General features: G+C 35.8%; 1 protein-coding gene across 1 annotated transcript; it reads left to right on the forward strand.

Moving 5' to 3' along the window:
• Positions 1 to 11398: 11398 nt before the first annotated feature.
• LOC105290055 (olfactory receptor 4C12) lies at positions 11399 to 12457 on the forward strand. Its single transcript, XM_011357019.1, has one exon. The coding sequence runs from the start codon at positions 11427 to 11429 to the stop codon at positions 12414 to 12416; it is 990 nt and encodes a 329-aa protein (XP_011355321.1). The 5' UTR covers positions 11399 to 11426; the 3' UTR covers positions 12417 to 12457.
• The last annotated feature ends 916 nt before the right edge of the window (positions 12458 to 13373 follow it).

Below are 13373 nucleotides of genomic sequence, written 5' to 3' on the forward strand. Positions count from 1 at the left end.
GGGATCTCAATTGTGGCAGATAAATTTTGATCAAGCAAATAATTTCTGTCAAGTTTGTTTTCTGTAAGACTGATGAAAACCCCAAGCAGATAAACCCAAGACTTAGAGTTGGGCATTATTCGTCATGTAACAAACTCATAGCCCTTCTCTCTCTCTCTCTGTCTCTCTCTGTCTCTCTGTCTCTGTCTCTGTCTCTGTCTCTGTCTCTCTCTCTCTCTCTCTCTCTCTCTCTTATATGTCTCTCTCATACACACACACACACTCACAAACATACATAGACTCATTCATATACGTAAACATGGTTTTATGACTGTTGACATTCCAGGCACCTTTCCTGTAATTGTATATGGTTGGATATTCTCCCAACAATTGCCACAGAAAAACAAGAGTAAAGAGAGGACCTGTAAGAGAAGCAGAGGCTTGAATTCATGAGTCTATTTCCACATGTCTCTTCTCTAGTTTCTTGTACTGATGAGGCTAACCTTCAGGGTTCATTATTCTTGTTATTTTTAATTTGTTTCAGCATGAATATAAAATATCAGGTAAATTCAGTTTAAAACTAGGAATAATATAGTCACATTCTAGAAAAAGCTGAACTCAGTGAATGTTTAAGGTTAGTAAGATATACCCAGCAGTTAGATTAGGAACTTATCTATGTTTAAACAGAATTGTCTAAGGATATTATCAAACAAGAAAGAAGAAGAATATTCTGAAGAGTATAAAACAGACAGCATGTTGCAATGCAGAATTGCCTACATTTATTCTAAACTTTAGAATTCACTATTTGGAGAACTTCTGTCATGTGTAGGCTTTAGGGGCATTTTGCTAATCAAAACTTGATTTAAGGAAGACCATGAAAAAGTCTCTGGATCTACTGACAAAATAGATACTTTTAAGGTGAGGAAGAAACAAAAGTATCCTAATTTGTAGGATAGAGTTTGTTCTTTATAGTCAGATAGACTTATGTTTTTAAATTCTTTTTCACTGATTAGTATCCATGTGATATTGTACATAGATCTTAGTCTTACTGCACCTAAGCTTTCTCCTGTATAAAATAGGAAAAATGACAGAGGGCATAGAGGAATTGAAGAATAGCATTATTACATAGCCAAGTTCTAAATGTAAACATATAGCTTTTCCTACACTCCAAATTCTTGATTAGAGAATAAAAATGAAAAAAAAACCCCACATATTATTATTCTTATCTTTGAAACATTTGATTATTATAATAAGAAAGAACATAAATTTTGAGAGAAATAAGTGTTCAACTCAAGAGGTTTGAAAACAACCAATTATATTCAGAAAAAAAGTTGAATGCAGACATCAATACATCAGGCGATAGAAAAATATTGGACTTGATAAATTTGAAACCTTTTTAGTATTTAGTATTTTAAAAATACAAATAAAACCGATAAGTACAGGTAAGCTCAATACAAAGCAAATACGATCAATTTGCAAAAAGATCTTAAAATAATTAAGAATATTATGCATAGTTCATAAAAGATTTTTCCATTACTGGATAGGCATTTTCAAAATAAAGTTTCTCATGCCATCACACACACAAAAGAACAGAAAAAGAAAGAAAAGAGAAAAACTCAAATTGTATATGTTAAAGTCTTCCAAAAAACAGAGATTTATTAAAAAACAGAAAAACGAATATATATATATAAATACATATAATCTCTGGATAGGGAAGAGTGTTTTTAAGTAAAATGTAATGATATATAAATATAGGACAAAACTAATGGATCCAACTACATAAAGATAAGGAACACACTAAAAAAATACTTGCAACAAGTATAACATAATCATTATTATAGAAATTGTTTTTATGAAAAAGAGATCTACTCTCACCATTATTAAAATAAGGGCAAAACTAATACAAAGATAATTATTAGAAAAAACATTAAACATCTAAAAATTATTCCTGTATTTCATAAGTCATCAAAGAAATACAATTTAAAAATAGTGAAATACTTTTAGTGGGCAAATTGACAAAGATTTATGACAGTTAAATTACCCAGTGCTGGTGTGTATTGAATATTCTGGAAAGAGTTTGTATACAATAAGGGCTTTATAACTGGTCATGTCCCTTTGTCTAGTATTCCTTATGCTTAGGAATCTATTATAGATAAAAATATGGGCAAAAATTATGTTTATAGTTTGTTTTTCACAATATATTTTTATGTGAAATATATTTACAATAATATATTTTGTAAATATATTTTCAAAAATATATTTTGTAAATATATTTACAATATATTTTTAATGAAAAAGTGAAAATCCAAATGTCTATATAAAGAGGGACAATTAATGAATTATAGTTGTGAAATATCAGGTGAACTTGAAATTATTTGCAATAAGAATTAATGATATGAAAGGATTCTTCCAATATAATACTGAAGGGAAAACACAAGTTATGAAATGGCTTATATGTTATCTAAATTGTCCAAAATGACATATGTACATAGAAAAGTATGAAAAAAGTACATAAAGACTAATAGTAATAATTTGAATTATGGGTTAAGGGCAGTTTTTATATTTAAAAAAAATATTCTGACCCAAGTTTTCTACAAAATGAATATATTACTTTTATAATTAAAATAATTTAATAATATAATTTTTTCTTAGCTCAGGTCTGCATCCATAATATCCTTACTGCTTTTCTTAGTAGACTAAATATGCCAGTCATTATTAATAAAAATCTGTGACAGTAAATCACTTGAAAAAAATACAAATAAAGTAATCACAGCTTGTACCTACCTCTCTGAATGCATTTTCAAAAGAAGTAACAGGTTCATTCAATAACAAGGCATCTTATTTGTAGAGCATACTTTGCATGGCGGTAGCAATCACTGACCCATCGCAAATGGCTGCTTTGCAGGTTCATCTATTTTTATCTAAAGTATAATATTTCCTTTCCTCTCTTAATAACTTGATAACAATTGCTGAGAGAGACTTCCTAAGCAATGCTAGTTCATGGTCTGGGTTTAGTTTTGTATTATAGGCTTACACCATCCTGTGAGTGTGAGGCACAGCATCCTAGGTCAGATAATGATTTTTTTTTTTTTGGTCAGACAGCTTTCAAAGTTTAGGCTTCAAAAAAAAATTGATGGGGGAAAAAAACCTAATTATTGGAGGACATCTCTCTCTATATATACATTTGCCAGTTCTTTCTTGGTGACCAGATGAAGTATATTATAAAAAAACCACTTGATCTGGGATCTAACCTGATTTAAACCCTGAAAATAGCAGACTATGTTATAGTAGAAAAATTAGGGATTTTAAACACCATAGAACCAGCGTCAAATGAAAGTTGTCTTGAAGTAGCAGGTCCCTGAATGAACTTAGCTCTTTTAAGCCTTTTTCTTAGTAAGGCTGTGCTCCGTCCGGAGGTAACTCCGTTGGTCCCTGAGAGTCTGTATCCAAATGGGTTTGAAACTCAGAACCAGACAGCTTCTGTGACCTGTGGCTGTTTATGCTTATGTAGTCTTCCTGGGTCTGTCCTTGCTAACATTTTCACCTGTAGTTTCAGGAAATATTTAAATGAGTATTACTCAAGTGCAAGGAGTTAGGGAGGCTCTGACCTATCAACTCCCAGAGGATTAGAATTAGCAGCTTCAACTAAGATGGCAGCCAAACGAGGTTACCTTTTCTCTTTTGTGGCTATGACATATATGACCAAGAGGGTGGGGGAGAGCCAGCTATGCTAGATTAACAGCCTTTCTATTACTGTGTTTAGGAAATGATTCTAGAGTCAGGGACCTAAAGCACAGAATGTTCTAGCCATGAGACTATGGGTGTATGAGCCAGCCAGAGTCTGTCAAACAGCCTTAATAATACCTGTCTCACAGTTATGGGGAGTATTGAACAAGGTAACATGTGAAAACTCTGAGTCAGTGCAAAACTTCTATTCTACTGTAATGCCCTGAGGATAGACACATGTGGACTAGAGAAACTGCTCTTTAATGCAATATACATATGATGTGTTATTGACTTGTACACTTGAAACCTATATAATTTTATTAATCAATGTCAACACAATAAATTTAATAAAAAATAATAGTAAAAATCTGAATCATGCTAAAGAGTAAGAGTTTTGCTGGCTCATCTATTTGCTACACTATGTGATCTTGGGCAAATTACTTTTTACATACAAATTCCCATATCTGACAACGGTATCTATCACAGGACTCTGTGGGGTTCTACAAGATTAAGAGTATAAAGTGCTTAGATTGGTGCCTGGCATAGAGCAAAGGCTCACTGTTTATTATCATTTTCTGTTATAGTAAATCAGATTTCATGGTGTGACTATTTCAGGCTTTGGGCAGGAATTAATTCATATATATATATATAGCTTATCTTTATGGTTGGTAAAATCTGGACAAACATAGAAACAAGGAGAGAAGAAAAAAGACCAAGTATTAAAGTATTGAATGCTGATTCATAAATCATTGTAATTCTGAAATCTTTTCTATGAGTGACATTCTTTGTACTAAAACAATCTGACATGAAGAGTTCTTGAAAAGGTTGTAGGAAATAAAAAAACATGGTATAATGAGAACTAACAAATAATGAGCACTCTATTTATGTTACTCTGGTAAGTATGGTATTTTATCTGATTCTCACATAATACCCATGAGGGGGGAATTTATAATTCCATTTTATCTATAAGAAAATGGATGCTCACTGTGAGCTTTAATTGGTCAAGGTCGACAAAGCTAATATTTGGTAGCACTTGGATTTAAATACACACCGATCTAATTTCTAACCTGAGTTCTAACAATTCTCTTAACGTAGTGCATTGGGCACTGATTCTGTGATGTGTCTCATGCACTGGGAATGATGGGAGAGGAGGAGCTCATTCAGACCAGCTGTGCATTATTTAGAGACTTTGGTTCTACCACCAGTTGCAGGCGGGACACATTTCTTAGACAGATCCCATGTGCAGCAATGACGATAAAGGAGAGCCAAAGAGAAAAGGGAACATCTCTTATCTTCTGCTCCTATATTTGGCCCCATCTGAGAGATCTGCCTAGGCACTATCTTGGAAGTTTTGATTGTGGAAATTTCCTGATGTCTGCAGAGTTGAAGGGAAGACTGAGCAGGAGTTCAGACTTAGGACCAGGGACATCCTCTACATGAGTGGAACATGGTAGAGTCTTAGATAAATAATACACCAAAGACATGAACCTGGGTGTGATTCTCAATTCTGTTTACCGTTATTATATACATGTCACTTAACTTACCAGAACCTGTAAAACAGCTTTACATAAATTGGGATTATTGGGAGAATCCCAATTTATGTAAAGCTGAAAGAGAGCATATAAAATTATCCAACTAGTGCATTATGCATAGAAAGTATGGAAAATATTTTCTGAAATAAATTGAGAGAAATTTTTGCACTTTCCACTACTATGATACTTTTGGCTATCATTTATTGAATCCTGGCGAAGCTGTGTGATCTTGGGTAAGTTACCCAACTTCTCTGTCTCAATTACCTCTTTTGCAAAATAGAGGTAATAATATTACCTCATAAGGGTTATGAGAATGAACTTAGTCACTGAAGTGGGCCATGAGATTGAGGGCGAATATATTTCTAAATGGGAGAAACTTGATCATGTTTAAATGCCAATGGGAAGAACTAAGAGATGGAGAGAGAAGGGAGGTAAGAGATAGAGACAGAAGAAAGAGAGAAAGGAAAAAAACCCACAGAAATTACAGATATAGGCGAGAAAGGAGAGTAACTAACAGAGACATTTAAGGTATGTTATCTGTTGCCCACAGAGTAGCTATTTTTCATCTTCATTTTCTCTGACAAAACTCCAAAATCTGGTGTGGAGAGAGCAGCTTTCTCTTACGAAGGCTGTCAAGAAGCCTTTGTAATTGCCTATGATCAGGCCTGAAAAATCAAACAGGCTTTTGGCCAAGAGCCATACTTCTCATACAGGAAATCTAGAAGTTTATGTAAGCAAAGTATTAGACATAACAATTGAGTTTAGCAAGCATGGTGGATAAACACATAACTAGCAACCAACCCTACATTCCCTCTCTATCCAAACAGCAAAAGAGAACCTTAACATAATCTTTCATAATTCCATCCTCTAACCTATCAGCACCCAGAAATAAGAACCTGGCTCTTGTTCTCACTGTTTAGTTACTTAGAATAACAACTAAAAAATACAGTAAAAGATGCGACAAGAATTAAAATGGAACACTATAAAAAATATTTTTAACCCAAAAAATGCAGTAATGGAGAAATAAAGACATTAAAAGACAGGGCAGGACATTTAGAAAACAAAGACCAAAATAGAAGATATAGATCCTACCTTTTTAGTAATTACATAAAATATAAATGATTTAGAGTGCTAAGTAAAAGGCAGAGATTTATAGAATGGAAAAGACATCATTCAAATATATTTTGTCTACAAGAGACACACTTTAGATTCGAAGAAACAAGTGGAATGTGATTATATGGAAAAATATATACCAAGCAAACTAAGCAAATGAAAGCTAACACTAATATATGACAAAATAGACTTTAAGCCATAAATTGTGACGAGAGACCAAAAAGGATATTTTACAATGATGAAATATTCAATGAATCAAGACATAACAATTATAGACATATTGCAGCTAACAATACAGCCTTAGAATATATGAATACATGTATATTACTGGCACAGTAGAAAGAGTAAATAAATAATTCAACAATGGTTGGAGACTTAAATATCCAACATTCAATATGGTCAGACAGCTATCCAGAAGTTTAATGGGAAACAGAATACTGAAACAATGCTATAAATCAATTATAACTAACAAATGTCTATAAAGCAGTCCATTCAACAACAGCAGAATATTAATTCTCTCAAGTGCACATGGAACGTTCTCCAGATTAGGCCATATGCTAGGCCATAAAATAAGACTCAATAAATATAAAAGTAGTGATCATACAAAGTATGCTCTCTAACTATGCTGTAGTGAAATTAAAAATCATGATAGGAGGAAATTTGGGAAATTCACAGAGATGTGGAAATTAAACAGCATATTCCTGAATAGCCAATGGGCCAAAGAGAAAGTTGTGAAAGGAGTTAGAAAATACTCTGAGATGGATGAAAATGAAAACATACATAGTATAATTTATGGGATGCATCTAAATCAGTGCTTAGTGGGAATGTTAGAGCTATAAATACCTATCTCAATAAAAGAAGAAAGACCTGAAATCAATCAGTAGCCTAACCTTTCTCCTTAAGACATTGGAGAAAGAAGAGCAAAATACAGCTGGAGCAAAGAGAAGGAATGAAATAACAAAGAGCAGAAACAAATGAATTAGAGAGTGCAGAATATGAAAACAATAAAAACAAAAGTGGATTATTTGAAAAGATCATCAAATTGATAAACCTTTGCCTAGATTGACTAAAACGGAGATGGAAGACTCTAATTACTAAAAGCAGGAACAAAAGTAGGGACTCAGTAATGGTAGGTGCTATTATTACTATTTCTCCTGGTTCTCCCTCCAATGCCTATCTGTACATTTAAATGTAGCTGGCGCTTCAGGTCTTATAACATGTGATTTAAACATCACCCTCTTCTCTAGGCTGCTGAGTACTTGCTTTAGTATGTGTTTGCAAAATGGCAGAATACAGTTGACTGTTTCAATCTCCACTGTCACAAATAAATTATGTGTGAATAAAATTTAAAGATATCTGTTTGTGTGGATAAGACTACTGTCATTGAATGGCCAGTGGAATTAGTGGACTTCCAAAAGTAGTCAACAAAAGGCATAAAAATTGATCTTTTTATATTTTTACACCATGTAAGTCGGTACTAGAATTTTAGCCTTCATTTGGCCTTCAATTTTATCCAAGTCTAGAAATTACTCTGCCTGAAAATATATGAAATTGCAAGGTTCCTACAGAGCGTGTCCTGATGTGTTCACAGTATAGCTGAGAGATTGATGCAGTACCCCAAACTCCTCTGGTGATTTCAGCCAGTGAAGAAATTTCCTCAGGGAGGCAACTTGAATGAAACTCCATGTTGTTGTTTACACAGCATTTAGAATCCTGCATGTCCCACTTCATGATACCCAAGGGCATATAAGAGGAGAGATTTATTGCATGATTTTCCAGACCAGGAACTCAGGCTGTTAATATATGTTTAAATGCAGAGAAAAGAACCAGGCAGATGTAGATGTGTTGTTTAGAAAGGAATTCTCCCAAATATCTGTTTCTAAGGTGAGATTTTTAAAACACAGAGATAATTAATTCCTGAGAGGGTCAATCCTCAGACAGAAAGATAGGTTTTTTAATGTTCTCAGCATCCTCTCTGAACACTCAAGAAGCTGCTTTCTTATTTTAAGTGTAGAATAAGGGGGGATTATTAAGCGATGGAAATCTTTGTATCTTTTGTTCTGTAGCTAGATAGCTTGTACTGAAGAATCCCGTTTGTACCTGAGGACTTTGGGTTTCAAATTCAACATCTCATTTTCCCCCCTTTGACTTGAATCTCCAGTCTCCAAGGTATTGGAGCTTTGAAAGTGCAGGCTGAAATAATTTGAAGAAATTTGTCGCATTCTCTGCTTCCTGTAATATTGTCCAGTCAGTAGGGGCTTGAAAAATATCCATTACACAACATGATGTTTGAACAGATACATGGAATGTTTATTTCTGGTTCCTGAATTTATTGGATATTCTCCTTAACTACAGAGGCAACCACAGTAAGTTAACTAGAATTGCTGATTTTTAATCCAGTTTCTCACATTTCCACTTTCTACCAAGCGGTTTATAATTAAAATCATCAAAGCATTACTTTCTGATATTTGATGGAGAATCACTTTGAGATATTTTAGGATATTTTGCAGAAATATTTGTTCTCACGGTGTGTGAATATATCTATATTATTAGGAATTTATGGATCCCTGAGTCAATTTCTAGGCTTTTGAGTGTGGAGACAGTGCAGCAGTATAGCAGATTGGAGCTGGATGGGTCACTGAGGGTTATCTCCAGCGGTAAGGAATTTGGTGTGATGTTTTGAATATTCAGAGATTGGATCATGTACAGCTACTCATTTCATTGAAACTGCTCTGACTTTGATAATTTACAGGGATTAAAGAGGGGAAATGCCTCCCTTATGCCGATAGGAGAAGATATGAGAATCAAATCAGAATAAAGAAGGGAAATTTAAGGTGAAGCAGAGATAGAATGTATGATAGTTACTGTGGTCGAGATAGGTTAGCATGGAATAGAAGAGAAAGACAACATTTGGATTCTGTTTCTGGAAAGAAACATTCAACTCTAAAACTGAGATTCATAAGAAAAATGCATTAAAATATAGGATCTGTAAGGAAAGAATGTAACTTCTACTGTATTTGGGAATCTATATTAAACTCCAGGTTCAAGGTCACTTTTTATTCTGACTCTATTCAAACATTTTTGTATGTTGTTCCAACCAGGTAAGACCTTATTTCTGCTACAATGGATTTTAGTCCCAGCAATATGACTGAATTTCTGCATCCTTGAACTTAGCCCTTTTTCTTAGTCAAGACAGGTATTGCTAAAGGTAAGAGATGAAAATTGATTCTCTTTGTCACCTGAGGGTGATTTTTTCTTGTGTACACTTGTCTAAAGTCATCTTAAGGGAGGCAAGATGTGGTGGTGGAAAAAGATTTACTGTGTTGGGCATTAGAAGACTTATGTTCTTACTGTGTTCTGATACTATTCAAATAGCTGTGTTTCTTTAGACTTGACTTCTCTGGGCCTCAGTTTCCTTATCTTTAAATTCAAGCTTCTAGTGGATGTCTAGTGTACCAAAATTCTAGGGTCTTGTCCAGTGGACCCTAAATGCATTAACACCTGATTCTACAATTCATAGGCTAACAAAAGCACTGCTATGGATTTCACATGGTCACAGGTGGTGGCGTTAGGTACCAACCTACTTGTCCAAACTCTGGCATTGCTGAATCCTAGAAGTAAACTGGATCCGTACTGGAGAGGTACTGAGTGTTAAAGATCTAGAGACAGTAGAGAAGAACAACCTAGATTGAATACAGGTTCCTCCTTTTTCTTTTTAAATTTTTGAAAACATTTTTATCATTATGACTTTGGGCAGGTCATTTATCTTCTCCTAATTACGATTTCCTTTTCTTTAAAATATAGACAATAGTGTACCAATCTCAAAGCACTGTTGTGAAGATTCAGTGAAATAATGCATGTAAAGTACTTAGCATAGTGCCTGGCATGTGGCAAACACTCAACAAAAATCAACCATCAGTGGAACTACTAAGGTAACAGTAAATCTCTGCATGCTATTAAGAAAGGGGAAAAGTCAAGTTATAATGTTTGCATTTCAAAATGTTCAAACATGTAGAATATAAATAAGCGACAAAAGTTTCTCTGTTTGGAAGAAGTTTGTCTTCTTAGATCTTTGCCTTTGAATTGCAGGGCTCTTTTATTACGGTCAGGGCCTTCTTGCTAGATCAACGCTTTTCTTCATTTCTCATTCTTTCAAAAGAACTGGTATTAGCAGATTTGAGTGGTAATAGGCACACTATTGGTCTTAGGGTAGGACAGAAAAGGAACCGATTTGTGCTTGTGTCTGTCAGTTAACATAGGACATCAAAGACACGAATTCTGACATAAGTCCAAGCTGTTTCTGTATGGTATGGGGCAAAAGGAGGCAGGTGAAAATTGTGAAAGAGAAGAGCTTTAATAATATATTCTAATTAGTTTAAGATTTGCAAGAAACGGAAGTAATGAATCGAATTTTGGTTTTCTGTCTGATTTTGATCATGAAATCTGACCTTTGAAACAGACCTTCAGGAATTTATAAAAACATATTAGTAGTCAGTTGTTAGTTCTCCCAGGGGCCACCTCCTCTAGAGAAGAGTTGGCAATTAGAAGCGCACTCAACTTTCTTCTCTATGGTTCTTGTGCCTGGAAGGACTCTGATGCAGTGGGGTATCCAGAAGGGAGATCGCTATCCTGGGGCTCTGAACTCTAAGGCTAGCTTCTCAGTGAAGCATTTGTGGAATCATCTGGAAGAGGTTTCCTTTCCATGTACCTCGTTATGTACCTTACCCATGTGTAACAGGGACAATTCATCTTACCCTTCACTGTCTTTGTGTTTTAGAAATATATTAAGATATAGAGAATAAAGGAATCTGAGGTCCAGGAGAAAGTGAGAATTAGTAATGGCAAAACTTAGTTTTAAATATTATCTTGAAGTTTAATTGAATGATATGTGTATTCTTCGTCATGCAAATGGAAATAGACTGCATTAAACTTATCTGGTTGACTATATAGACTTGACTTATTAACTATCAGTATCAATATGTAAGTTCTTTTTCTTTCCTTCTTTCCTTCCTTTTTATATTTTATTTTAAAGGTAAAGCATTCCTTTCTGGAGTTTTTATCACCCACACTGCATAGATGGAGCAGAAAAGGAATGTGACGGAATTCATTTTAGTAGGCCTTACACAGAACCCCAAAATGCAGAAAGTAGTGTTTGTGATATTTTTGGTCCTATACATGGTAACACTTTCAGGCAACCTGCTCATCGTGGTTACCATTACCACCAGCCAGGCTCTGAACTCCCCCATGTACTTCTTCCTGACTCACCTTTCCTTGATAGACACAATTTATTCTTCTTCTTCAGCTCCTAAACTGATTATGGACTCCCTTCATGAGAAGAAAATTATCTCCTTTAATGGATGTATGGCTCAAGTGTATGCAGAACACATTTTTGGTGCCACTGAGATCATCCTGCTGACAGTGATGGCATATGACCGCTACGTGGCCATCTGCAAACCTTTGCACTATACAGCCATCATGAGCCACAGGCTGTGCAGGCTTCTGCTGGGAGTGGCATGGACTGGAGGATTTCTCCATGCAACCATTCAGATTCTCTTCACAGTCTGGCTGCCCTTCTGTGGCCCCAATGTCATAGATCATTTCATGTGTGACTTGTACCCTCTGTTGCAACTCGTGTGCATCGATACTCATACTCTTGGTTTCTTTGTTGCTGCCAACAGTGGGTTCATCTGCTTGTTAAACTTCCTCCTCTTGGTGGCCTCCTATGTGGTCATCTTGCACTCCCTAAGGACCTACAGCTTGGAGGGGAGAAGCAAAGCTCTCTCCACCTGTGTCTCACACATCACAGTGGTAGTCTTGTCCTTTGTGCCCTGCATGTTTGTGTATCTGCGCCCAGTAACCACGCTGCCCATCGATAAAGCTGTGGCTGTCTTTTATACTATGGTGGCCCCTCTATTAAATCCCTTAATCTACACCCTCAGAAATGCTGAAGTAAAAAATGCTATGAGTAAACTCTGGAGGAAGAAAGTGACATCTGGTAATGATTTAACAGAATCATTGAGCATCATAGGTAGAAGTAATAGAGGTAATCTAGTCCAAGCCTCTTGATCTACAGATGAAGACATCAGCTCTAACAAGGGGTTAGATTATTCTTGCAGATAGCCAGGTAAACACAGAGGTAAAGCTTGGACTAGAACCCAGACTTACTATCGCTCATCCCACATTCTTGCCATCATAATTTACTGCCTCCTAATAAATATTTATCTATTACCTAGAAATATGAAATATCTTTAGAAGCTACAAGATATGAATGTAGAACATTGGATTGGTATTAAAATAATTTTTTATTATGTAGCTTTGAGACTTTGCTTACTACTGGGATTCCAATCTTTTGGAGAAGGTGGAGTTGTTGTTCATTGGATGGTGAAGTTCGATCAGTTGCCTTGGGCCAGAACCAGTTCATAGTAGCTGAACAGTGACTAGCAAGCAGGAAAGGGACTGGCTAGCTGGAAGCTTCCCACTGGGGTGTTGGTGGGCTGAGGCTGGTGAACAAGGAGCAGTGTTCTGGACTGGCAAGCAGGGAACAACCCTCTAGGGTACAGGTTGACCAAGGCTCTAGTCCTTCATTGACCACTGGTAGGTTCTGGTATAGTGGGGCTGTGAGCTGTTAGCAGCCAAAACACACAGCAGCGGGTGACATGGGTGCACTGGCCCAGTGAAGGAGACTGGAGTCGGACACAGCAGTGTGCACAAAACTCTGCATCCTCACTGGTACCACCAGAGGCTAGGTCTCCATCCTTTCACACCCAAATCATCACAGTAACCTCCTAACTGCTCTCCTGCTGTCAGTCTTGTCCCTTTCAGTCCATTCTCCATCTTGTAACTTGAGTTATCGTTCTAAAACTCAAATCTGACTATCACCTACTAGCTTAAAAAAACTTTCAATATTTTCCCTATGGCACTTAGCATCGAGCCTTAAGACGATTACGAAACCCTTCTCGATCTTCTCCATTCTTGTCTCTCCAGCCTTCTGTCTTGCCATTTACCCTTTTACAAGCTCGATGT

The sequence above is a fragment of the Pteropus vampyrus genome, unplaced genomic scaffold (genome assembly GCF_000151845.1).
Source record: "Pteropus vampyrus isolate Shadow unplaced genomic scaffold, Pvam_2.0 Scaffold31, whole genome shotgun sequence".
In the NCBI taxonomy this organism is placed as follows: Eukaryota; Metazoa; Chordata; class Mammalia; order Chiroptera; family Pteropodidae; genus Pteropus; species Pteropus vampyrus.

Bases quoted from the DNA above. Each gene is read 5' to 3' on its own strand.
- LOC105290055 (XM_011357019.1), top strand. From the start codon at position 11,427: ATGGAGCAGAAAAGGAATGTGACGGAATTCATTTTAGTAGGCCTTACA.